The following is a 26915-nucleotide window of genomic DNA, read 5'->3' as shown; positions in this document are numbered from 1 at the left end:
TATTTATTATTCAAATTTCTATACCGTCCTATCTCTGAAGGACTCAGGGCGGTTTACAGCCTTATAAAACACAAAGTATAAAATAAATACATGTTAAAACAACATTTAAAAAACTTATTCCATTAGGCCAAATTTAAAACTATAGTTAAAAGTACAAAACCCCGTTTAAAATTGATTTTAAAATTAAACCCTAGGCCAGTCCTGCACAAATAAATAGATGTCTTAAGCTCGTGGCGGAAGGTTCGATGGGCTTTCCCAAAAGTAACTCAAAAGTAAGAGCTGCGTTGGCATAGTGGTTAGAACGCAGTATTGCAGGCTAATTCTGCTGACTGCCTGCTGCCAGCAGTTTGAGTCCCATAGGCTCAAGATTGATTCATTCTTCTGAGGTTGATAAACTGACGACCCAGACTATTGGGGGCAATATGCTGACTCTGTAAACTGCTTAGAGAGGATTGTACAGCACTGTGAAGTGGTATATAAGCCTTAAGTGCTATTGCGAACTCATTTTAGAGACTATGGGGTCTAACCTAACAGAGAAGAAATATGAGTAAGTGACGTCCCAGCCAGTCTCTGTCCCAAAATACTTGTTAGAGCAGACTATTACTAATTACATTCTTCAGTCCCAAACCTTCCCGTCTGAAATCCCAGATCAGCAGCCTCACCCCATAGAATTGCGATCATCGGTATCTGGGCGGGGCTTTAAGGAACAAGGGACCGCCTTCCTTTTGGGGTGGGTGTGGTGCCTGTTAGATGCTGCCTGCCCGTCTCTGTCGTAGAGGAGAGTGGAAATTAGTAACGCAGTTAGTATAGCCTCCAACCCACATAGATTTCTTATTCGACAAGTACTAGTACATAGGGGTGCGTGTGTGTGTGTGGGTTGGAGACTTGAGCGGGCAGGGACTTGCTTTCAAAGTTTTGCCCATTAGTCATAACTCCAGGAAAACGCAGCCAGCCAGAATGAGCATGGCGTATTTATTGCGCATACTTCAAATGCAAATCACAGGCTCGTTAGCATCCATGCTTTTCAGCGGGCGGGGAGCTCGTTGGAGAAATGCTTCAGGTTACAAAAGGGAGGCGCATCCGCACAGCTCCACCCTTCAGCCGTTCTCGCAGACCAGTTTTTTCCTTAATAAGGCGGCAGGCAACGGGTTCTCGGCCAACGTAAGCTGAGATTCCCTTCGCTAGCCCGGCCTTTCCTTTAACCACTCCGGCCTCAGGGCTGTGACACGTGGGGTTGGGTGTCTCCGCGGCCATGAATATGAATTAGAGCGGGCGGGGCCAGCCTGGGCCTTGATCGGGAACGTCATGAATATGCAAAGAGAGAGAGGATCGCCAGAGCCTCCGTCGGGCCTCGGATCGCGAAGCTTGGTAAGAAGCCGTTCGCGGGCGCCCCCCTTCCCCTCCCCGAGAAAGTGGGGAGCCGCGTGGCTCTTCTCGCATCCCGCGCGGGGAAATTTCGCCTTGCAGAAAGTGGCGGGGCGCCGGAGGCTCTGAGCGGGAGAGGTAGGGGGAAGGGGTGGAGGCGGGGGGTGGGGATAAGGGGTGCAAGAAAGGGGGAAAGAGCCCGAAGGTACCGTGAACGCATATGAAAAAAAGGGGGATGGGGTGGGTGGGAAGGCCGAGACTACCACCCCAGATGTTAAGTGTTGGGAATCCTGAAAACGGGACGGGAGGGGTTACGAGGGAGGAGGGTCGAGGCACCGCGGCGGCGATCTGTTCTGGAGACCCCCAGTACCGTAGTTGCTGCAAGGATTTGTAAAAGGCCTGGTCTAAAGACCTGACCGGCTCGTAGCAAGAGCCCAAGGATGGCGGACTGGCTGCAGCGGGAAGGCCAGTGAGGTTGGTGCCATATGGTATGCGGCTGCGCTACTTTGTGTGTCGCCTGGACTCCCGGCGCCTGTTCCTTGCCTTGATTTTTTCACCGAAATTTGGACCTTATGGTGCCTCGTTTTCCTGTAGCTGGGGTTCGGTTTTATTTTTAAATCTCCTCCTCCTCCTCCTCCTCCTCCTGCTGCTGCTGCTGCCTGGAGTACTTTGCAACGCTACCTCTCTCCAACCACTCCCTCTCTTGACTGAGGTTCCAGGTTACACACACCTCCTTTTAAAACTTACTGAATAGCAATGAATGCAGACAGGCTGTGTGACCCTAAAATGCACCCTCTGACCTGTTCTTGAAACATGTTCTTTCCCAGTCCCTACCTTTCTTGGGAGAAGAGTGGTTTGAGTCAACCAAGGATAATTCTTCAAATGGCATTTTGGCATCATTATTTCTGCCTTTTGTGATGAACCAGTTGTTTACAATGCAGGCTCCTTCTCTGATAGGAATAATCTATTCTCTTTGTCTTCTTGAGTAAGTTACTTGCTAGAAATCCTCCACACCTTCCAGTTTTTAAAACCATCATCTTATCTGCTTAACAGAATTGCATCCTTTGATCTTTAGGCAGCTTTTTCACTTTGCTTTCAAAATCTTATGATAACCTCCTACATCTGCCCTGTTTTTATTTGGCTCTGTTATTCAGAAATCTGTTTGAACTAAAAGAGCCACCAACTGTTCCTTCCCAGGAATGGGGGAAAAAAAAACCACAACAAGGGGGGAGTGGCTCAAGAGACTGGTTTCTCCACCAACCAGAAGGAACATCAGATCCTAAGGACAGTTATCTGGAGGCTGGAAGGGTAACACTTTGGTGTTCCTTTCAGCTGAAGGAACAAGAGGCACATATTGCTTTGCAAGGGAGAACTTCTGGAAGCCAAGATCAGCCCAGTTTAAATTACATATCAATGCCAGCATATTGCTCTTCCTTTCCACTCCCTGTCTCTTGTGTGTGTGTCTTTTTGGGTTGTGAATTAGTGGGCAGGGCCTTTCTCTTTTGGCGAATGTAAACTGCTTTGGAAGAGAGTTATATGAAAAGCGATGTTAAAATAAGTCTAATGGTCTTTAGCCTAAAATTTATGCTTGGGTTTTTATTAAGCCAGTCTGGTTTCATCTAAAACCCCTATTCTTGCAATTTTTAAAAAGTCCATCTGTACCTACTTATTTTTCTCTACAGCTGTCCTTTCCCTAAGGAGGCCCCTCTTGGTTAACCATCCCATGAGAGCTTTTAATCCTTGTTCTTATAACAATTGTGTGTGTGCTGTAGTCATGCTGAGATTCTTTTTCAGTCTTCTCTAACCAGGGGCATTATCCAGGTATATGGACTTCAGTTCCCACTAGATTTCTCGTCAGTGGCCTTTCTGAGTGGAAAAGTCTGAAAGTTGGTACGCACACACCTGGAAATTCCCCCAGTTCAGGAAGGCTGCTTTTACAGCTAAACTTTTCACACATATAATAGAGATCAATGCCCTATCTGCCAACGTTTTATAAATAGACAGGATAGTATGTAAAACAAGAATCCATAAATGGCAAGGGATTTACTTGCTGGTATATTATAGTTCAAACTGTATTGCATGTTGGGAGGGCTCTTGAAAGACATGGTGATAACTTTTCTTTCTCTTTTTATTCTTTTTATTGACTAATTTACTTAGAGAATTTATATAGCCACTCACTCTCAGTGTCACTGGGTGGCTTATAAAAAGTAAAAACCCAATTTTCAAACAGTAAAAATATTATACATGCCCTTCCGATGACAGCAATTAATCAAATCACTTGGTGGACTCCATCTCACTCTAAGTTCCCCATTGACAAAACCAGATCTTCAGGGCCTTGCAAAAGAGTGTTAAAGTGGAAGGCAGTTTAATTTCTGTGGAGATGATATTCGAAAGGGAGGGAGCCACATCCCACCAGATGTGTCTCTTTAGGAGAGGGCATCATTTGTCATTACTTTCTTTCAATGAAGAAGTAACCTAATTGCCTCATGCCTTTATGAGAAATGTGACCAAAGCAGGAATACTTTTAGATGATGAGATATATAACTGGTTACCTGGTTGAGTACTAATTGCACAAGAAGAGTTCCAACATAATGAAGCAATTTCAGAAGAGATAGTTGTGCTGAAAAAACATCACTTATTCTCCAAATCTGGAATACCTACCACTACTATGGAGGGAACTCCAATCCACTCAGCCCTTTCCCTATAAGGCCTCCCATGTGGCTGCTAACATTCTATGGAAGAAGAATTCAATTTTACCTATTTTTTTGGCAAGAGTTTCTACTTTTATCTATTTCTTCCTTTTAGCATAGAATTGCTGAAGATGTGGGAAATGTTCAGCAAGTTTACCTTTCTATGTCCATCCACTCCTAAAGAATGCTTATATAAATAAATGATAAGAGTTCTGATTTTTAAAAAATACAGTGGAAAAATTATCAATCTCAGTTGTGGTTATGGAAGTAAATGTACCTGAAATGAATATGGGTTTGTTAATTTCACCCAATTTGTTGTGTTTGTTAGAGTTTCAAATTCTGGCTAGATTGCGATTAGAACAGAGTGCAGGGACACTCCTTAGAGTGGTAAGAGGCCAAGTTTACACATTGTGAGTCATATTTTCAAACCTGAACTAGGTTAGTTCAGTACAAACTTGTAAGAAACATACATTGCAATAGAAGGTTTATTCCTATATTATAATAGCTATTTCAATTATTGTTGCTCAGCATTTTTAAAATAAAATAAAAAAATATAATGCAATATTTCGGGGAAACTTGTTTAAATTCCTGGAAGCAAGTAAGGAACAAGACTTTATTTTGGAGAAGGCAACTGGTATAAGAAGCATTGTATAGAATTGTCTGTGTTAGTGGCCCACTTAATTAAGAAAGGAAATTTAGCCTTGTAGAATATTGTTGGATTATCACACTTTATCATGCTCATTGCCTGTGCAGACAGTGAGAGTTGACATCTAAACTACTCTCTGCTCAAGAGGAATTGGTTTTGAACTAGCTGATCACAGGTTATACGGGGATAATCGTGATGATGGTCATGGATGCTTAATCCACCAGTAGTGTAGAGAAGGCCTGCAAGATACATCTTCTCTGGATTTTTATGTAGAAGAAGTTTTATTGAATATCTTGGAGGTATGAACGTTTTGCAACAGGAGTTTATGTAGATATTTAACAGTGCCCTTTGGGCATTCTGTCATTTCTGTTTCTTGGCTCAGTTTTGGCACTTGCTGCCTTCTTACATATACCTTTTGGCGTCTCTGTGTCTCAAGTTTCTTCTTTCTATATTTTCTCTACTCTTTGCTTGTTCCCCAGGATTTCCTCAACCAGATCCTTATTATAATCCCAAGGGGCGGGGTGGGGGGGAGGAGGGAGGGATTCTTGTATAATTTAAAGTTGCAATGTCTCAAGTTGCAGTAGGTGTTGATTCTGATTCAAGTTCTAGGAACCTCTTCTTTCTCCAATTTGCTTGTCATGTAATCACTAGGTGGATTTAGATGCTTCAGTTGAACTTTGTGCCGAGCTATTACTTAATTTATCTGCCTTGGCTAAATTAGTGTCTCTTTGTTTTAGTTCCCTAAACAGAGGGAACTAATTTTGCCTTACACCACCAAATTCTAAGGAAGTATAATGAACATTTCTATATAGAAGGCAAATAACTATTCTGCTTTAGAAACAACGTTTTTTCTTTGCACACGGAATCTTCCTATTTCTTAGGTCCTTGTAGCTTACTACAATTCTACACATTTATTTTCTGCATATCAACTTTTCATCACTGTAGCCCAAGGCTCATTTGGATAATATGGTGTATTTCCTTGCCCAAAAATTTTATTTGAAGATCCGTTACAAATAATTTTATCTTCCTCCCCAACATTTTTTTTTCTATGAGAAAGTACTTACAGGTAATCCTCAATCTAAGACCACAGTTGAACTCAAAATTTCCATTGCTAAGCAATACAGTTGCTAAGTGAGTCATGTCTCATTTTACAACCTTTTTTTTTTTGCTATGATTGTTACACGAACCACTAAAGTTGTTGAGTGAATCAAGGGGTCATTAAGTAAATCTGGCTTCTCTTATTGACATTGCTTGTCAAATGCTCCCTAAGAAGGTTGCAGATGACAATTTCAAGGCCCCAGGATGCTGCAACCATTGTAAATACATGCTGGTTGCCCAGCATCTGAAGTTTGATCATGTGACTGTAGGGATGATGCAATCGTCATAACTCTGAAAACTGGTCATAAGTCACTTTTTTCAATGCCATTGTAATTTTGAATCATCGTTATGCAAAAAGTCGTACATTGAGGACTACCTGCATAGAAAAGTTGGGGTTAGAGTTAGATTTTAAAGGTTTTCAAGCCAAAAAGTAGAAGACGCCTTTCATCCCTTGACCCCCCCCCCCAACCCCCAGGGTTCTTGCAACATGAAAAACTCTGAGGAAAAGAATTTTGCTGTGATAATTTCTGCCTATTCAAAAACTCAATAAATTCTTTTCATCATGTGATATTCTCAGCCAAACAGAGTTTTTTTCCCTGGTTCTTTGTTTACTCATTGTGCATATTTTCCTGAAGTATGTACTTCCTCTTTGAAAGTTACTTCATACTTATTTTTTATGGATAACATTATTTTCAGTGCAGGGAGAAAAGTAAGTCACCTAATAACATAAATGCATTTCTCTCTTTCTCCAAATTCATTACTTTTCAGAGACAGGTAACATTTATATAGATTAACCTTACGTGTGTGCTGGCTGGACTGCTTGATAAAATCCTGCTATATTACCTTACATTTTGCACACTGAAATGTTTGTCAGTTTTAGCCTGGCTGACAAATGTTTTCTGCAATCTGATTCTGTAGATACGTTGGGACTACAACCCAGAAATTCCAACCATCGTAATTGCTGTGCATCTTTATAGATCAAAACAGATTGAATAGTATGTATTGGATGGTACTTCAAGAGCTAAGTCTTTGCATAATTGGAATTAATATTAAAAAAAGAGAAAAGGCTAGAAAGCAGCAGTACAGATAAGTTCTGGTCTAGCTTCTGCCTTGTTTAATGACTGTTCGTAGTTACAGTGGTGATAAAAAAAGTAACGTTATAACCAGTCCTCACATACACACGTCTTGTAAGGCCAAGGAAGCTAAAGTAAGAACATAAGTACTGTGAGGTTTCACTTAGCAACTGCTTGGTTTAATGATTGAGTTTCTGGTCCCAATTCTGGTTGCTAAACAAGGACTACCTGTATGTGGGTAATATAAAGATTCAACTTGAGTCCGTGTTATCCGCAAAAGAGGTTGGCTTGTAGATACTAAGGGATGAGATGAAGGGCTAAGCAGCAAGCAGAGTGCTGTCAGTCTGTTCTTCAGTTTCCTTCATTCAGGCATGGAAAAAGTTGCTTGCTGGTCCCCAAGAGGCAGACTGAGAATGGGGGTGTCTTTACGGTCTTTCAAGGATACCTTGTTCTCCTCCCTTTGTCCACTGTGACAGTTTTTTCCCCTATCTGGCTAAAGGGGGGGATCTTCACGAGCCCTTCTGTGGCCTCATTCTGGGTCCATTTTTGTTTTGAATATAGCCAATTGGAACAGTTTTCTGCTACACACACTCTTCGTAATGCTGTTTTCCTTCTTAGAGAGAGTTTGGCCCATTGTTGAAATCTAGTGGGAGGTCGTTGCTGTAGTGATGGGAGCAGGCCCCAGCTTTACCTCATTGAATTCCAGTGGCTCTGCCAAGTGATTGAGAAATCAGGAGAGAGGAAGCACTCCAGATGTTTACTCCTTGCCCTGCACAGTCTGGTTGGGAACATGTACAGCTGGGATGGCGCTGAGCTGAATTTCTCCCATTACTGGGGAGTGGGGGTGGAAGAGGGAGGTAGCTGAAAGGAACTTGGAAGGAGGAGAATGGTTCCGATTAAAAAAGAAGCCAAATGGGAGTGCTGTGGCGAAATGACAAGAGCTGACAGCAAAAAGAATGAAAGATTAGCAGAGGGGTGGAAGAGGCAAATTCGGCATTAAATGGATAGAAAAGCAAGTTGGCAGAGGAGAGGGTGCGACGAAGGTGGTGCAAGTACTGTGCTGAACAGGGCAGCAGCATAGGTTAAGAAACCTAAACCCTGATGCATTTGAGGTTTTCTACTTTCAGTGTGAGTCATGGGCTGGTTGCTTGTGAGAGTTGTGCTCCCTTCATCCGTGTTCCAGCCTGCCCTGGGAGTGGCCTAAAATGATATATTCTCATTCTCTCCCTCCCTCCCTCTCAGAGAAAGACAAGGAATGGTACCTCGTATTAAAGCTAAAACCTAGCTAAAAATAGTAAGCAAAAGTATTGGGGAAATTTCATTTTGATGATTTAATATCAGTGCCTGTGCCATCTGATAAGAAGCCTTGGTTATCTCTTGAGAGGATTTTGCAAATTGCCTAACCTCCTTTTTTGTGCCTGTGTGTGTGTGTATCTCCTAGGGGCTGGCCTTTATGCTGACTTCTGAGTCACCACCTGATGTGATGGATTCTAAGCCTCAATCGCTGTGTTCTTCCTTTTCCATTACCGCTGCCAATGGCCGTAAAGACACTAAACCACCATCGAGCAGCTCTGAGATAGGTATATATCCAAAGGACAGCAGAAATGGGTTCCTTACCACATGGCAACTGGCCAGGTTTTCTATTGATAATAAGGGAGTGGTTCTCCTAAGAATCAAGTGCTGAATGTTATACGAAATGGCTCTTTCTTTGGTATTGCAAATTGCACATATGGGAAGACATTTTCTGATGTACTCTTATGCATAATTCTCCTTCCCACCTCTGAAATATTAAACACTAAATTAAAGGACACTTTAATTCCATGTTGTAGGTTCAGGAATATTTTTTTATTGTTACTTCTTTCAGGACACAAACTAGGATTCTTAACACTTCACTCCTCCTATAGTCTAAAGCAGTGCTTCCTATAGCTGGGTAAACCCAACATTAAAATGGATAAAAAATTGTTTTTCTTTGGGTAATGGGTTCATGCGTTGTTATCCAATCACAATAAGAACATTTAAATTGGCTTAAATATTTTGCCTTCATTGGGTAAACAGGACTTTCAGATAAATGGTTTTGGATAACAAAGGGGAAAAAAAAGGGGAATTCCTAGTCTCAAATGATACAATCCGCCATGAACTTTAACCATGTGAATTTGGTGGTCATATCAAGGATTGATCTTACTTTTTAGCCTGAGACACTTGAACCTTAAAATGTAGTCCACAGGATCTTTCATGGGATATGCTGTATTTTTCTTTGTCACCTGGGATTTGCAAGCTTGGTAAACTGTTCAGTGTGACCTGGATCCCAGGTTGCATACAATCTTCATGGAGAATGTTAACAAATTATGTCCACTTTATTCCCCTCTCCCCATTGCTTTCATTCCATTTTCAGCTCAATTTTGCTTTTTTATTAGAGAAAAATAATGATGTCTGAAATACATGCATATTATTGCACTTGTCTAATCATAAGATTCTTGTAATCTCTGAACAAGCTTCTACTGCTAACGAGATGAGAGGACTTTTAGAAGCAAGTTACTCTAGGCTTGCCAGGAAGACAGTGGACCATTAAACTTTTCCTCAGGATAAAGCACAGATTCAATAATATCCCCTGAAAATTGGGAAATTTAAGCATAAAGGGCTTTAGTAACACTAATTTAGGCTAATAATTCTTGTATTGGAGCCTTATAATTTAATGGCCACGTGTTAACAATTTCTTATTAAATGCTTCTCTCAGGGGACGCCCGTCCAAAGCCACCGGTGAAACCCAAGCCTTGCGTTCTTCCTAAACCAGCTATGCCAGTGAAACCTACGCCTGGACTGCGCCAGACTCTTTCTGAGGTGCCTTCTGCAGAAAAGATCAATTTGTTGGCTGGGCCTAAGCCATATAGCAGTGGAGCTGGCAGTGCTGTAAAGCGCCTTTCCTTTAACCTGAAGTGCTCTCCAAGAGAAGTTACCAATGGGAAAGAGGTTCCATCTTTTTTCTCCACTGCAAGCAAGTCATCTGAAGATAAAGAAGATGCTGAGCCCACAAAAAAATCCAGTGCTATTGAAAGAGCTTCTGAGGAAGAATGTAGAGAATCCTCTAGTGTAGCCAAATGCACACTCCCCTTCAAAGTGAAACCGGTGCCAGTAGCAACTAAGCCAGAACGTTTTCCTGGGACCACAGTGGAGGAAATCTTGGCCAAAATCGAAAAACCCAGTGAAAGTTCACCCAGCTCTGAACGGCCTCGGCTAGTACGCTCTTTCTTCAGCCAAGATGGTGGTTCAGCTGTTCACCTAGGGCCTAAGGGTTATGTTGCTTTCCGGAGAAGTTCCAGTGGAGAAGAAGGAGTAGGAACAGATCCAGAAGGGTCTGTTTACCGAGTCTCCTGTGAAATTAAGGAGAGGAGTTTGTCAAGGAACAAGGAATTAAAGGAAGAAAACAGGAGATTAAATGAGCAGCATGCGCCTGAATCTCAACAGCCAGAAACAGAGGTCAAAAGAAATGAGATTTTCCTTCCTACAGACAGGTGAGGTTCATATAATCACAGTGGACTATTCTGAGTAGCCTTGAAAGTTCAGCTTTGCTGTGTGACTCATCAAGTACATTCTGAAAACAGAGATTAATTGTAGATTAGTAGCTGTTCTACTGCTAGCATTCCAAGAAAAATGAAATTAATGCACGAAATGTATCTGACAGTTTCTTTTTTTATTCTTTTATATTTGGCATTAGCGAGGGCAAATGCTTTTTTAAGAATAAAAGAATAGGTTGCTACATTTTTAAGATTCCAGCCCTCCTATATATCTATACTTGGATCATCTCATTCAATTTGATGGGACTTTTGTCTGACTAATCGTGTCTGGAATTGAGCATATTTTTCATAGTTCCATCTTTGTCAAATCACAGATATAAAGAATATACGGTTGCAAGAGATGGCAGTGCTCAGATCTAAGTGATTTGTTGATAAGGTAGCGGAGATGACATCTGATGAAATAGAAGATGCTTAGAATATTCAGCAAGACTTAAAATTTCCATAATTCTTGCTTTTAACACTATAATCAGTTCATTTAGATCAGAGCTTCCTCATTCTTATGTAGATTTCACATATGTTTGGCATCATGCCTTTAATTTTTGCATTTAAAAGTATCCATTTATTTAGATTAGGCATTAATAGCTTTTCCATTGTTAAGTAGATTATACATGTGATAGGCACAATGCCCTTAAAATAGGGGTAGTCCATTTTTGTGAGCTTTGAGAACTAGCTTTTGAACTCCCCCTTGTGCCTGGAGCAGCAAGAAGATGTAAATGAAATGGCTGTTTCCCCACTAGTGCTAGAAATGAAAAAAAAAAGTGATATTCAGGATAGTTTAAATTGGAGGAACTTTTAAGTCACTCCACTCTTTATCTTTGAAGATGGTGAGGAAGAAGGATGATTCTTCTCAGTTTTTGGAAGCTTGCATAACAACTTAGGAGTGTCATCTTCACAAGCCCACTTCCTTAGTATAATGTCTATGGTAGTATGTATGTGGAGAAACTCATAATCCAAAGAGTTTAAGGTAAGCAGTGGTCCTCTGAAAGACCTTTGAGAGCTCCAGATTGGCTATATGTGCTTTAGATACAGGATCCTTATTTCTGATTTTTGTGGTTGGTAATTTACTTGGTATTCATCCTGCCTTTGTCATAATAGAATAATAGGAGGTGATTCTGTTCTGTAATGATAATACATCTTTCTGTTAGCAGCTCCAGCCAGCCTAGCACGAGCTGTGAAGGAAACCAACTCGAATCCAGCAGTTCACCGTCTTCTCCTGGTGTGAGTTATCTGCAGCTCGGCAATTCCTCCATTGGTCTCTCTCCTTCCAGGCTCTCTTCTGTCTCAGGGGTATCTGCCACCTCTCTCCTTCCAGGCTCCCTCCCTGTAGGGTGCGTGTTTCCTTTCTCTACTAATGCTTCTCTTCAAGAAGAAGTAACCCTAGCAGGGAACTTTTCATGCATCAGTTTTGGTTATCTTAGCCCAAACTTGTTGCTCTTTGGGGCATAGGTTATGGCATTGCAAACAAAGAAACAAACAATTCTATATGCCGATATGTCCGGGTGCTTAACGTTTCAAAATGAAATATTCAGCTCTGCTAGCTGTGTTAGATGTTATCACCTGTAATTTATATTTTCCCATCCTGAATGGCATTACCCGGAGTGCAAAAACCTTAGCTATGCTGGTTAGTATATTATGAGAGTCTAGGTAGTTATTTCAGTTGTACTTTTTTTTTTAACTAACCACTTCATGTCCAAGCAAGGAAGAATAGAGCAGTATTTCTTCAGATCTTAAAAAAAAAGCCCAAGGTTTTTTTTTGAGAGAACAGAGAGAACCAAAGCTAATACAAAGTTACCGGGGCATGGCCAGAGGGAAGGGAGCAGTTGTGACTCAGAGTATGTAGTTCAACGACCTGCCAGGTATGTATGAAACAGGTCCCACTGCTCGGCCTGTAGCCAAATTCGCTAGTAGAGAAGGCACAGCAGCCTCTCACAGGTTGCTCTGAATGGATGATGGTAATGATTAACTTCATTTGCCTTACTTCAGGAAGGAGAGCCATCAGCTCATTGGGTGTGTTTTATTTAGCTCTGCTTTGTGTTGCACACACTCTTTTTTTATAAATCTAATCAAAGAGAAGGCAAAGAATGAGGTGGGTGGGGCATGCATTTTTGTTGTTACTGCACAATGTTGACTGATTTCTTCAGCTTCTCTTTTTCCCTTCCTGCACCACTCTTTGCATTTCATTATCTTCTGGCTTTAACAATATAGGGGTGATACTTTGGAGAGGGGCTTTCAAGGTCGTTTTTGATGTGTAAAAGCAGGAAGATGCTGCACATGGAGTGATTCAAGGAAAAGGGATATAATCGAGCCAGATAGTCTTGCAGTATATTCTAAATAATAATTCTTGGTCTGAAGGATGGAAGATGATCAAGTTCTAAGATTTTGCTAGATTGCTTTGGAAGTTTTCAGGGAAAGAAAGTAATTTAATTTGTTCTTCATGTGTGTCTCTTTTCCCCAGACCAAGTTCTCTTCCAGAGTCACACCTGGATCTCCTGATGCCCCTTCTGAAACAACCCAACCCCCTGGTGCTCCATACCTTCCAACAGATGTCCCATGTAGTGAAGCTTTGCTTCCACCAGGCTCCCCTGATGGATCTACTAAATCCTCCAGAAGTCCTCTGGTAGACTCTGTCAGTCACGTTCCGCTTGCAGACCCCCATGTAACCATTGCAGATCCCTGGCCTCCAGGATCCCCTATTAAGACTTCTCCAGGACAGTCCATGCTTTCAGACTTAGCAGATGTTTCTGCAAGATACCCTGAAGTCCCTCTTCTCCCTGAGCATGCTGCCAGTTTGACCCACCCGCCCACTGAATATAATCTGCGGTCTCACCAATGTCTTACAGGAGTGTCAGAATCCCCTGGCTCCCCTAGCATTCTTTCAAAGTGCCATGTTTGTTCTGATCAGCCTCCAGGGTCCCCTTCATGCATACCAGACTCCCTACTCAACAGGGGGAAGGAGTATCTCAAAAATAAAGCACAAATTCTTCCTTTTGAGGAGAAGGATCCCCTGCTAAATCAGCGGCGTGCTTCAGAGGGGGTGGTGCAACCACAGGGTAAAAAAATGGTCAGGGAAGAACTAGGAGGTTCCTTAGCTGCACTGCCAAAAGAGAAGGACCCATCTGTAGAGCAGACTTTAGGAGGAGAGTCTAGTTGGAGTCTGTCACAGTCATTTGAATGGTCATTCCCTAATCAGGGACTGGAGTTGGTTGGGAAGAGATTAGTATCTCCTCCCAACTCTCCCATTCAGGAACACGATGATGACAACCTTTTGGAAGCAGAATTGGGTGGAGAGATCCCTCCCATTCAAGGATCATATCAAGAGGCTGGTTCAGAGGGACAAATCGGGAAAGAGGAGGAGACTGAGGCTAGTGAACACAGCGCCAATAAGGAATCGGAAAGTAACTGGAAGAAGATTGAGGGGCAGCTAGAAACCCAATCTACTCTTGAGTTGTCAGCACCTGGTGGACCGTCTGTTCAGAGAAAGATAGGTAGCCCTAATCTAAAGGGCCCAGTGGTAGCTGAAGAGGTTACTTTTCAAGAGGATCATGATGATTTCCTCCAATTTCCCCCAAACAATGAGGAAGAGGCTCTACGAGCAATGGAGCCATTACCAAGTGTAGAGGAAACTGCTCCTCCTGCAGAGCCTTGTATCTTGTTCTCAGAAAGTGCCCAGGTACAGACAGCTGATACCTGTCAGGAAGAATGTGATGACCTGGGTATGGCACAGGAAGCCAAGATGGGGAACTCTGACCTACTGGGTGGAGTTGAACCTGGTTCTAGTTCACATTGGCTAGATGAGCTTCTGGCATCTCCTCCACCTAGCGCTGATGATACAAAGAAAAGAAGTACATCCAAGGTAGAAGACCCCACAGGACCACAGGTAAAAACATTGTACTCAGTATTAATTTTATGGAAGGCAGTGCTCTATTCAAAAAGAGGATCTTACTGGAATCAGACTTCCTCGGTGCCTAAGAACGTGGCATAGAAGGCGTTAAATGGACACAAGCATGTTTAGATGAGTAAACATTCCTGCCCAGTTAGATGACTGAGCCAGGGTTTGTCTTTAAGAACAGCAGGCTGCCTTTTTTGAATAAGCTACAAAGTAGTTAAACTGGTTGGGTGGCTGCAGAATGTGCAAGAGCAGAGGCTGAGCCAAAAGGTGCTGCCATATGTGATAATCCTCCAGTCATCTGGGAGAAGTTAATTTTCCTTTTCCCAGATCCAATTCTCTTTTCTGGGATTTCTTGATTATTAAGAAGTTATAGTTTGGATCCATTACAGTCTTGTCCAAAAGTGAATGTAGCTGTTCTTAGTTAAGAAGGACTTAACTTAATGAGTGAGACTTTATTCCATTAAGGGCCCACTGATGTAGTTGTGAAAGCTGAAAAATCAAGTAGGTTGACAGATTTAGGACAATTAATTTCCATTGGAAATTAATTTTCCAATTTGAAATTCGAATGGAAATTCATGATATTGGCTGCTCCAATCTCTCTTCACAACTGCAACAAACTCATTGCTCTGTCCAGTTGGGCCATATAAACTTCTCTATACTTTCCCCATGTTTCTTGCCAAAATATCTTAATTATTCCTTAAAGATGATTGTTTATTTTTATTGGCATATTTCATCCTTTCATTTTTATACATCATACTGCTTTTCTATTTCAGAACATGAAAATTAGTTTGTGCCTTTGGTATTTGTAATATACTGCATCTACAGTCATGGCCGAAAGTGTTGGCACCCCAGAAATTTTTCCAGAAAATCAAGTATTTCTCACAGAAAAGTATTGCAGTAACACGTTTTGTTATACACATGTTTATTCCCTTTGTGTGTATTGGAACAAAACAAAAAAAGGCGGGGAAAAAAGTAAATTGTAATAATGTCATACAAAACTCCAAAAATGGGCTGGACAAAATTATTGGCACCCTTTCAGAATTGTAGATAAATAAGATTGTTTCAAGCATGTGATGCTCCTTTAAACTCACCTGGGGCAAGTAACAGGTGTGGGCAATATAAAAATCACACCTGAAAGCAGATAAAAAGGAGAGAAGTTCACTTAGTCTTTGCATTGTGTGTCTGTGTGTGCCACACTAAGCATGGACAACAGAAAGAGGAGAAGAGAACTGTCTGAGGCCTTGAGAAACAAAATTGTGAAAAATATCAACAATCTCAAGGTTACAAGTCCATCTCCAGAGATCTAGATTTGCCTTTGTCCACAATGCGCAACATTATCAAGAAGTTTGCAACCCATGGCACTGTAGCTAATCGCTCTGGGCGTGGATGGAAGAGAAAAATTGATGAAAGGTTGCAACACAGGATAGTCCGGATGGTGGATAAGCAACCCCAAACAAGTTCCAAATAAATTCAGGCTGTCCTGCAGGCTCAGGGAGCATCAGTGTCAGCGCGAACTATCAGTTGACATTCAAATGAAATGAAACGCTATGGCAGGAGACCCAGGAGGACCCCACTGCTGACACAGAGACATAAAAAAGCAAGACTACAGTTTGCCAAAATGTACTTGAGTAAGCCAAAATCCTTCTGGTAAAACGTCTTGTGGACAGATGAGACCAAGATAGAGCTTTTTGGTAAAGCACATCATTCTACTGTTTACCGAAAACGGAATGAGGCCTACAAAGAAAAGAACACAGTACCTACAGTGAAATATGGTGGAGGTTCAATGATGTTTTGGGGTTGTTTTGCTCCCTCTGGCACTGGGTGCCTTAACTGTGTGCAAGGCATCATGAAATCTGAGGATTGCCAAAGGCTTTTGGGTCGCACTGTAGAGCCCAGTGTCAGAAAGCTGGGTTTGCGTCCGAGATCTTGGGTCTTCCAGCAGGACAGTGACCCCAAACATACGTCAAAAAGCACCCAGAAATGAATGGCAACAAAGCGCTGGAGAGTTCTGAAGTGGCCAGCAACGAGTCCAGATCTAAATCCCATTGAACACCTGCGGAGAGATCTTAAAATTGCTGTTGGGAAAAGGCGCCCTTCCAATAAGAGAGACCTGGAGCAGTTTGCAAAGGAAGAGTGGTCCAAAATTCCGGGTGAGAGGTGTAAGAAGCTTATTGTTGGTTATAGGAAGCGACTGATTTCAGTTATTTTTTCCAAAGGTTGTGCAACCAAATATTAAGTTAAGGGTGCCAATAATTTTGTCCAGCCCATTTTTGGAGTTTTGTGTGACATTATGTCCAATTTGCTTTTTTCCTGCCTTTTTTTGTTTTGTTCCAATACACACAAAAGGAATAAACGTGTATAGCAAAACATGTGTTACTGCAATACTTTTCTGTGAGAAATACTTGATTTTCTGGAAAAATTTCTGGGGTGCCAACACTTTCAGCCATGACTGTATGTATGATTGGATATAGCTTTCAAACCTATTGATACATGTGTAACTATAAATTGGATCATAATACATGAATTACATGTAGAGATAGTAGTGTCTTACTGTGGGAAGTGGCTTCCATTAACAAATAGCTCATGTATAGCTTGGGAATTTAGAAAGCTACTGTGAAAAGTCAGCACCTTTGTCCATCTAGTTCAGTATTGTTTTATCAGTACTTTAGACTTTTCACAACTGGAGCTAATTTTTATTTTTAATCTTAATTAATCTTGACTTTTGGATCAATTGTTGAAGGTTTCATCAAACATTTATATGATAGACTGTCCTAGTTGTTGATCCTGACTGACCAGTTGAAAATTAGTGGTCCATATGCACCAGGGGTGAAATGCTACCAGGTCGGACTGGATAGGCCGATCCGGTAGCGATGGCAGCGGGTGGTTTGAAGAACCGGTAGCAAAAATCCCTGACCCACCCAATCGCCCGGTTGCCTGCTTGCCACTTCTTTTAAAAAATACTTTTAAAAGGTTAAAAAAAAAAAGGGCTCTGATGATCACAGCTGAGCCACGCGATCGTTAGAGCCTTTTTTTACTTTTAAAAGCGTTTTTACAACCTATTCGGCCGAATAGGTTGTAAAAAAAAAATGCTTTTAAAAGTAAAAAAAAAAAAAAGATTGCGCGCCACAGCTGGTCAAACCCCCCCCCCCCCAGTGCTGTTCTACTTACCTCATGCCTTCTTTTGGTGTGCACTGCGCAGCTAGCAAACTGGTAGTAAACCGATTCAGATTTCACCACTGATATGCACGGTGTGGAATTTGTAGTTCTCATTATACTGAACTATAAATCTGAACAGCTCCAGTAACATTGCCTATTACAAAATTGCTGTTAATTATAGTTATATATAGCAATATTTGGAGAACCACACAGTTTTACCTCTTAATATCTAAATGATTTAAAAATTGCTGTCAAAGGTTTTTTCCAGCTCCAAATAGTTCTCAACTGGTCATTTAGTGACCATTCACAGTTACAACAGCACCGAAAAAAGTGACTTGACCAGTTTTCACACGATTGTTGCAGCATCCCCATGGTGATACGAACAATATTCAGATGCTTGGCAACTGGTTCTTATTTATGACTGTTGCAGTGTTCTGGGGTCATGTGATCCCCTTTTGCGACTTTCTGACAAGCAAAGTCAATGGGGAAGCCAAATTCACTTAATAACCATGTTACTAACTTTAACAGTCGCAGTGATTCACTTAACAACTGTGGCAAGAAAGATCATAAAATGGAGCAAAACTCAGTTAACAGTGTCTTGCTTAGCATCAGAAATTTTGGGCTCCCTTGTGGTCGTAAGTTGAGGATTACCTGTATACAGGCTGAAACTAGGATCTTTTGTGTGCAAAATATGGACTTTTGCTCAAATATTTTGATGTTTTTAAAAAAGTAAAAAAAAAAGATTGCGCCACAGCTGGTCAAACCCCAGTGCTGTTCTACTTACCTCATGCCTTCTTTTGGTGTGCACTGCGCAGCTAGCAAACTGGTAGTAAACCGATTCAGATTTCACCACTGATATGCACGGTGTGGAATTTGTAGTTCTCATTATACTGAACTATAAATCTGAACAGCTCCAGTAACATTGCCTATTACAAAATTGCTGTTAATTATAGTTATATATAGCAATATTTGGAGAACCACACAGTTTTACCTCTTAATATCTAAATGATTTAAAAATTGCTGTCAAAGGTTTTTTGCAGCTCCAAATAGTTCTCAACTGGTCATTTAGTGACCATTCAGTGTTACAACAGCACCGAAAAAAGTGACTTGACCAGTTTTCACACGATTGTTGCAGCATCCCCATGGTGATACGAACAATATTCAGATGCTTGGCAACTGGTTCTTATTTATGACTGTTGCAGTGTTCTGGGGTCATGTGATCCCCTTTTGCGACCTTCTGACAAGCAAAGTCAATGGGGAAGCCAAATTCACTTAATAACCATGTTACTAACTTTAACAGTCGCAGTGATTCACTTAACAACTGTGGCAAGAAAGATCATAAAATGGAGCAAAACTCAGTTAACAGCGTCTTTCTTACCATCAGAAATTTTGGGCTCCGTTGTGGTCGTAAGTTGAGGATTACCTGTATACAGGCTGAAACTAGGATCTTTTGTGTGCAAAATATGGACTTTTGCTCAAATATTTTGATGTTTTTAAAAAAGTAAAACATGAATAGTTCCTAGATTATTTTTCTTCGGTTTGTATAATTTGTACTTCTTGTGATTCACATCCCTCTAATTTATTATCCCAACCCTTTATCCATAAGAATCTTATACAATTTTCCCCTTTGCCTTGTTTTTTTCCTCTTTTTCCTTATTTTTTAGGATCTTCTGGGATGGTCACGGAAGGACCTTCATAGCGAGTTTGGCATTGTAGGTGCTGATCATTCTGATACCTTTCACTTGGATTGGACTGCCGATGTGACCAGAGTTAAATGGCTCGGAGAAACAGAACAAGATCGAGAGTTTGGCACAGGCTCACAGGACTGGCCAAACTCATACACTGTTGGTAATACCAAAAGTCAGGATATGGAATTTGGTACCAGCCAGCAAGAATGGGCTAGAGGATCACCATTACGGGGCAGTTCCAGTCCAGTGCAAGAAGAGTGGCTTGCTTCTTATGGTAGCCATGGTGCTGATCATTCAACTGAGGAATCAAATTGGAGCAGCACATACAACATCAGTACTGCTGAGGGTCAGCACGCAGAACCCTATATGAGGAAGCCCGGCTGGCCTAGTCTCTGCCATGCTGGCAGTGATCAACAGAGCAGTGAGTTTGCTGCAGTTGAGAAGACAGATTGGAGCAGCCAATATCAGGATGCTGCCGCTGAAACAACTGACTGGCCCAAGTATCATATGGAAAATGTCAGTTGCCCAGAATCAGATGTCAGCCCCGAATCGGCAAAAGTGCCTAGCGAGTACACTATTGAGAGCAAGCTGGAAACAGAGTTCTGTGTGAAACATTCAGATGACAGCACCCCAGTTTCTGTGTTCAGTGCCAGCCATTTAGGCTGGCCTAGTGAATCGGATTCTGGCAGCAGTACTAGTCAACCACAAAGAGAGTTCACTGCCCATCAAGTGGAACTGTCTAGTGAACCTCAGAACCGTCCAGAAGATCAGCTTAGTTTTCAACAGGACTCGGGACCAGATACATATGGCTTTGATGATGGCAGTTATCCAGAGTCTAAACTGAGTGTCAAACTGTCTGACTCACCTAGTAGATGTGGTACCGAAATTGCTCAAAACCAAGTTGATGAGTTCAGTGCTGGTAAATCTGATGGAGCCAAAGAATACGATGGTGAGATAGGTTGTAGAATTGAAATAGATGGCGGCATGAAAGGCAGTAACTCTCAAATGGAGGCGGATAATCAAGAATTCTATGCCCGAAGACCAATCTGGTCTGATGAATACTGCCTGGGTAAATTTGAACCACAAGAGGATACTACTGGTAGAGGAGATTGGATCAAAGACTCTAAGTTCTCAGAAAGTGAACAGAGTGATACTATAGGACAGGCTCTAATAGCTGGACTTGGCTCATTAGATTTGTCTGATCAAAAAGTCACAGTCAATTTAGAGGAATCAACTGACAACCTAATACATCAGGCTGGAAATTTAACAAATTTGGCCATGGACGAACCCCGAGGAATTGGAGAAGGTGAACCTGAATGGACTCAACATCTTGACACTGGAGAATTGGCTATCTCCGGTGACCTAAAAGTTGAGAGCTTGGAAGCTTATAAAAAACCTGCAGAGAAGCACCTTGACTGGGTTCTTCCTTTTGGCATGGAAACTTCATCTGCCTCATCAAATACAAGATCGGTGAATGCAGAAGAAGGCAGAGAACCTGATGTTGGACAAGCAGATTTAATTAACAATATGGATGTATCTGACAGCGAAAAGACAGATGTATCTGGTTTGAGACCCAAGGCTTTGGATGGGGCTGAAGTGGCATATAGGGGTGAGAGGCGTCATTTGGGGGATACTGTTTTGGAAGATGATGTGATGCAGCATCAAGGAGCAACACCAGCATGTGGAGAGAGGTAAACGCTGTTACAATTATTTGATAGTTGAGATGCAAAGAAGGAAGGAATGGACTAACGCAAGGAATTAAAATAGCAATTAATTTTGCTCTGCATTGATTTATTAACTATGGTGAATGAGTAATTTTTGATATCTTATTGTGCTTGGGTGTAATTCCTTTCATTACCACAAGTAACCAGATATTGGTGTACACAGTGCTATATAGTTCTTTGTAAGGTAGAATTGATGAAATAAGTTGCGACTTGCTCTGAAAGTCAGACAGCATTGGAAGAGCCCAAATCTGCAATGCTCATATTGCAGTTCTGTGGAAATACAATTCAGTTCACAATTAAGATGGTTGCTATGTCAATTTTATTTTGTCTAAAACAGCCTATCCCAACTGGACACAAAGATGTGTGATTTTAATTTCCACAATTCTCAGTAAGGCTATGATGAATTGAAATTCTAGAAATTGAATGCCATATCTCTGATTAATGCGCAGGCTGAGGAATGCTGTTTTAAGCCAAGTGGGAAATAACTTGCACTTTTCACTGGTTGCTAAAGTACAATTGCTAGCTAGGGTCATTGGGAACTGATGCTTAAAAACATGTACCCATAAATTGTCCATTAAATAATAAGATAGAGAGGATGTAAGAGTGACTGGATAGCCACAAGTGGAAAGTGAATATATATGTTCTTTGTTACTGCTGAGAGAGGCAGGCATAGAGAAATAATGTTATCTAATGAGTATTGAAGCTGTGCTTTCTGGCACTCTATCTAATCTGGCCAAAAGCCACCATTGTAGACTTAGTAGTTACAGTTAACACTGCTTTGATTTTTTACTTGGGAAAATGTAGCAAGATACCAACATTGCTGCAAAATGAATACACAGATGGCAGGTTGACTTGTTCCAAATGATCAAATGTGTAAAGTTAGTCTCTGGTTTTCTGCAAGAGCTGTTCCATTTACTGTTGTATGATCAATAGTTCACCCAGTGTACTGTTTTGTCTTGGGTAGATGCCATGTTCTGCAGAAGGGATGGTAAGGGGACTTAATACTTTCTAAATTCCATTCAGCTATCTATTTCTGCAGATTCTAGTCTTTTTTGCACAAGATCAGCCAACTTTTTCTCTCTGAGGTAATCTCTCCTGTCTCGTTCTTATATTCTCTGAGGTAAATGCAAGATAATATCCATTCTTCTTCTTCCTATAATGTATTCTTGTTCAGTTTTTTCTCAGCATATTTTACCTACAGTACGACCAGGGGTAGGTTTCACTTACCTTTGCTACTGGTTCGTTCGTGCACTTGCGCTTGCTCATGTGCACACCACTTCTGCACATGCACAGAAGCTTCTGCGCATGCACAGATCATATTCAATGACATCCAGGCAATGGGTGGAGCCTCCCGCTGCTGCTGCTACCGGTTCACCTGAACTGGGGCGAACCGGTAGCAACTCACCACTGAATAAAAAACCTACATCTCACCTTGGCCTTGCTGATATTTTCCACAATGCTTGAATTTTGATTCTGAAAGCCTGATAGATAATAGTTAAAGAGCAATATTAGTCAGTAATTTCTGGCTAATAGTGTCAAATTTCTTCTGTATTCTACTACCAAGTGCATAAATTCTCAAAATTTATAAAGTATTAGTAACACCAAGGACCTTCAGAATCCATTCTCTTAAGCAGATAATGAGAATTTCTTTTTAATGTATATATTTTGACTATCATTGACCTTCCTATTTTCCTGATCATGGATCTTCTTATATAACAGCTTTCTCAATAATTATTAGCACCCATCCTCACATTCCAGTTTTGATCTACTGTGTCTAATGCTGCTCTGCATCAAATATTACACAGCTTCCAGTTTAAAAAAAAAGTATAATGTAATGTTGCAAGACTGATGAAGCAGGCAGTGCATTGCAAGGACTCACAGCTAATATAAATGTTCACTGAACCTCCTGACATGACCTAAATATATCTTTCCTGTTGAACTCCTGGACCTTGATGGAGGTTAGTTATGTCTGAAGGTTTAGAGCAGCTGTGTGGAGTAATGTTGCATCAGGAATTCCCACCTATCCTGAGGAGGTGTTGTTTATTTTATATTTAGTAGATTGCTCTGAAGTAACACATCCAAAGGGAAAAATAATCTGAGTGTTAAAAAATATGGAACAATTTTCTCTCTTGCCAAAGTAGTGGAACAGAACTACCCTATGGAGATTCTAAATTCTGGAACCATGACTTTTACTGAAAAAATAAATTTTGAAAACAAGTTAACTTGACAGGAATGCAGAATTATAGTCCGCTGACGCTGTCATTCTCTTTTTCTCAGTCTTGCACTGACATTGGGCCCATTTTCAGCTTGCATAATGTATGCACCATTCATGTTTATACCTCATTTTCTGTGGCTTATAATCAATTTTCCCCTATATCCTACTGTTAGAGGTATTCATCTCACTGCATGGAATAAAGCATATAGATTCTTGGCTCATTCTTCCTGAATGCCCTCACTGCTTGACATTATAATGAAAGGAAAAGCATATGAGAAAGTGCTTCTACATAATTTTATAAAGAAATCTATAGGTCCTTCTACATAACAATAAAAATGCGGCACATTCTTGATGTCATCAAATTATATTCTCCATGTATCTCTAGATATTGAGGAAAAGTTAATCAATTTTAAATAATTCAAAATTGCCATCCTGTAGTTCATGAGGCTTAAAGATATTCATTTGCTAAAAGATGCTTAAAGATATTCATTTGGCTTCTGTAAAGGGACAAGGAGATGTAAAACATGATCAAGGACACACATACATAAAGTTTTAAAGATGAATAAGAGCTCTTATTCAGAAGAAATACTGGCTGAGTTGGTTTGAATAGATAGGGAAGAGGAAGTCTTCTAAATAAAGTTCAAGCCATCCTGCTTCTCTTTCCAACTCAAAATCTGGACTGGTAGGATATTTTCAAATTGTGCAATAACCCTATATTGGGAGGTATATTTTGGCAGCTTAATGTAAACAATTGTCAAGGTTCACTCTGCAATGATTATGTCAGTCCTCCCCTCTCAATCACCCTCCAGATTGTAATTCTGAGAAATCATAACTAGTTTTTCCTGTCATATTAACAGGTTGTATATACTGTTGCATATACATAATACAATCATAACAGTTAAAGGAAAGCTGCTCAGGAGGAAATTATTTTCAGAATAAAATGATGGAGCAAGTAAGGGAGAAGAGAAAGATTCATTCTAATCTGCCAAAAAGAAAAAAAAAGAAAAATGTTTTTGCGCTCTCTGAAACTTTTTAGGAGAGAGGTCCATTTTTGTATAATCAGATTAAAAACATAATAACCTTTAGAAAGAGAATCCTGAACTGCTACTTTACATATTATGCCAAATTTAGTGTTGCATATGTGGAATCAGATGGGATTTCAGTTTGTTATTAGACCTGTGGTTAGAAAAGTGTTATGGCAAAAACTATATAAAGAATGGAATCAATTAGCCATCAGACAATGGAGACATTTTAAATTTTATTTTATTTTATTTTATTATTTTATTTTGTCACAACAGTATATACAATCATCAACATAAACAATAATCCATCATGAGAAAAAAAGTATATATAAGTAAAAGTATAAGTAAAAGTGCATATAATACTATAATGAAGAGAACAATAGGACAGGAACTGTAGGCACTTTTGTGCTCTTATGCACGCCCCTTATAGTCCTCTTAGGAATTATTTTAAAAGCTATCTTTTAAATCCGACAGATCATGTCGGATTTAAAAGATAGCTGCCCATCTTAAATAACTGAGCGGCTGACAAAAAATGTGGGTACCTGCCTTTTATATTGTAAGACTCCCCTCATAAAATGTCTAACAAGCACAGGACACAAAGAATCTTCCATAAGTAGAGAATACAACTTCTGATACAGAATTGTAGAGCTAACTAAAAGTAAAAGGTAAAGGTTTCCGTGTCAGTCATGTCTAACATTAGGGCATTAGGGCATCTTGACTACGGGATCCAGCATTGTCAGAAGACAATTTCTGTGGTCCTGTGGCCAACATAACTTTAGGCTAAAGGCGCACGGAACGCTGTTACCTTCCCACCTATTTATCTACTTGCATTTGCATGCTTTCAAACTGCTAGGTGGACAGTGCTAACTACATTTGTATACATTGCTATACATGTTTAAAATTTCTTTCTTGGTATTTGAACCTTTAAAACCCTCAGGGTCTTCAAAAACTTTTTATGGTTAAAGGTGGTAGTAATTTATTCAACATAAAAAAATTATCTGGAAAAAAATCCTTGTCTTTCATTTCTCTTCATGTTTAAGATTTGTGCAGACTGTCTTCCATTTTCCATATTAAAGCATCTGACTAAAAAAATTCTAAACTTCATAGACAACATAAAGTGTAGGAATATATCTGCATTTCAAACTTTATTCTAACTCCTTAATTAAGGCTTTACTGTAGTGGGGAAATCCAAATTTTTTGACTACTGGTTCTGTGGGCGTGGCTTGGTGGGTGTGGTGTGGCTTGGTGGGTGTGGCAGGGGAAGGATACTGCAAAATCCCCATTCCCTCCCCACTCCAGGGGAAGGATATTGCAAAATCTCCATTCCCACCCCACTCTGCGGCCAGCCAGAGGTATTTGCCGGTTCTCCGAACTACTCAAAATTTCCTCTACCAATTCTCTGAACTGCTCAAAATATCCGCTACCGATTCTCCAAACTACTCAAAATTTCTGCCACCAGTTCTCCAGAACGTGTCAGAACCTGCTGGATTTCGCCCCTGCTTTACTGCATTCTGCCTTTTGTTTCATTATAGTGTTCCCTAACCATTGTTATTTTCATTTTCTCCTCACCTAGAATGGGCCTGGATATTGTATGCTATCACCATTAGACCAATGGTTCTTATAACAAGTGCCCATTCGGGAGTCCAGTAAAGTTGAAGACTTTAGGATTGCAGCCCCATTGAATAGAGTGGGGACTTAACAATTCTATGCTCAGTATCAGTATCTATTGTTTGGCTGTTCTGGGGGGGAAAAAAGTCAAGGTTTTAAGGCAGGATCTTGCAAGCTTGTGAGTTACAAACTACATATAAAGGGGGTTGATGTAGTTGTAATTCACTATGGAAGTCACACATAAAGTCACTATTATATTTCACTTGAGGGTAAGATGAAGTAAACATTTTTCTTTTCTTCTGCTTTCTGTATAATTTTTCTGGATTTTTTTGAATCTTACATGCATTTTTGAAGTGGTACAGCCTCATAAAAGATTCACAATTTTTGTAATGATTCATATTCAATATGCTTATACTGCTTTTTTATTGATGAGTGTATGTTTGAATCCTCTCTTGTCCACTTCAGTATATCTCTTAATTATATCTGGAAAGTCCTCCCTCTCTCTTTGACTGTGCAGCTCGGTCATACATACATTTTCATTACTCTTACAGTCAGAAAACATTTTTTGAAAAGGGAGCAGCTGAACTTGGGGCACATTGATGGTAGAGAAGCAAGTAGAGCAAACTATTAAAATGAAACCTTCTTAAGAATTCTGCTTTGTCTCTTTATCTCAAACTGAAGCAGAAAATGCCATAGTCAGCGCCTGTCCAGTCCCAGCTGCCTGCTGGAAGGATTGGTTTCTAGTAGTGCCAACAGACCAGAGGTCCAGCAAAAGAGGCCTGCCTCCTTCCATAGCTGTCATTCAGAAGAAGAGAGGAAGCTGAATAACTTGCCCAGTGAGCTGGTGCCAGCAGCTGAGAAGATCAGGCAATCTCCATTCCCACTGGAGGATGTAGGAGAGGTTTTATCTGACACAGATGGTGACATCAGCCAGCTGGACAGTGGAAATGGGAGCCAGCCACCTGAAAGGCAAAGCGAAAGTCAAGCCACACAACCTATTTCCCAGGATGATTGTGCTTTGGAGGGAGCTGAAGCATTAACAAGAGAAAAATTCACTTTCTTGGAGGCAAGTACTATCAGAGGTGGCTATTTGTAAGATAAGAAGGCTCTATGGTAACATTGGTGGAGCAATGTGGGAGTTATGGTAGTAGCAGTAATTTAGCAATTAA

General features: G+C 40.7%; 1 protein-coding gene across 10 annotated transcripts in view; it reads left to right on the top strand.

Annotated features, from left to right (window-relative positions):
* The first annotated feature begins 1126 nt into the window (after nt 1–1126).
* Nucleotides 1127–26915, top strand: part of LOC131204833 (apelin receptor-like) — a 50924-nt gene continuing 25135 nt past the window's right edge. For 2 of the 10 annotated variants that reach the window (XR_009156655.1, XM_058196477.1), the window contains exons 1-7: nt 1136–1368; nt 8314–8452; nt 9607–10381; nt 11590–11662; nt 12900–14321; nt 19154–20868; nt 26428–26812. Coding sequence is in view for 9 of the 10 variants with exons in the window: in XM_058196477.1 (XP_058052460.1) it covers nt 1306–1368; nt 8314–8452; nt 9607–10381; nt 11590–11662; nt 12900–14321; nt 19154–20868; nt 26428–26812 (4572 nt within the window). In the remaining variant the exon portion in view is untranslated. Of the gene's footprint in view, nt 1369–1388; nt 1504–8313; nt 8453–9606; nt 10382–11589; nt 11773–12899; nt 14322–19153; nt 20869–26427; nt 26813–26915 lie in introns of those variants that run through there. The other 8 variants (XM_058196464.1, XM_058196469.1, XM_058196457.1 and 5 more) reach the window with 8 other exon arrangements.

Source organism: Ahaetulla prasina, chromosome 1, assembly GCF_028640845.1.
Source record: "Ahaetulla prasina isolate Xishuangbanna chromosome 1, ASM2864084v1, whole genome shotgun sequence".
Lineage (NCBI taxonomy): Eukaryota > Metazoa > Chordata > Lepidosauria > Squamata > Colubridae > Ahaetulla > Ahaetulla prasina.
Note: the sequence above shows the minus strand (reverse complement) of the source record. Positions and strands in the feature narration are given on the sequence as shown.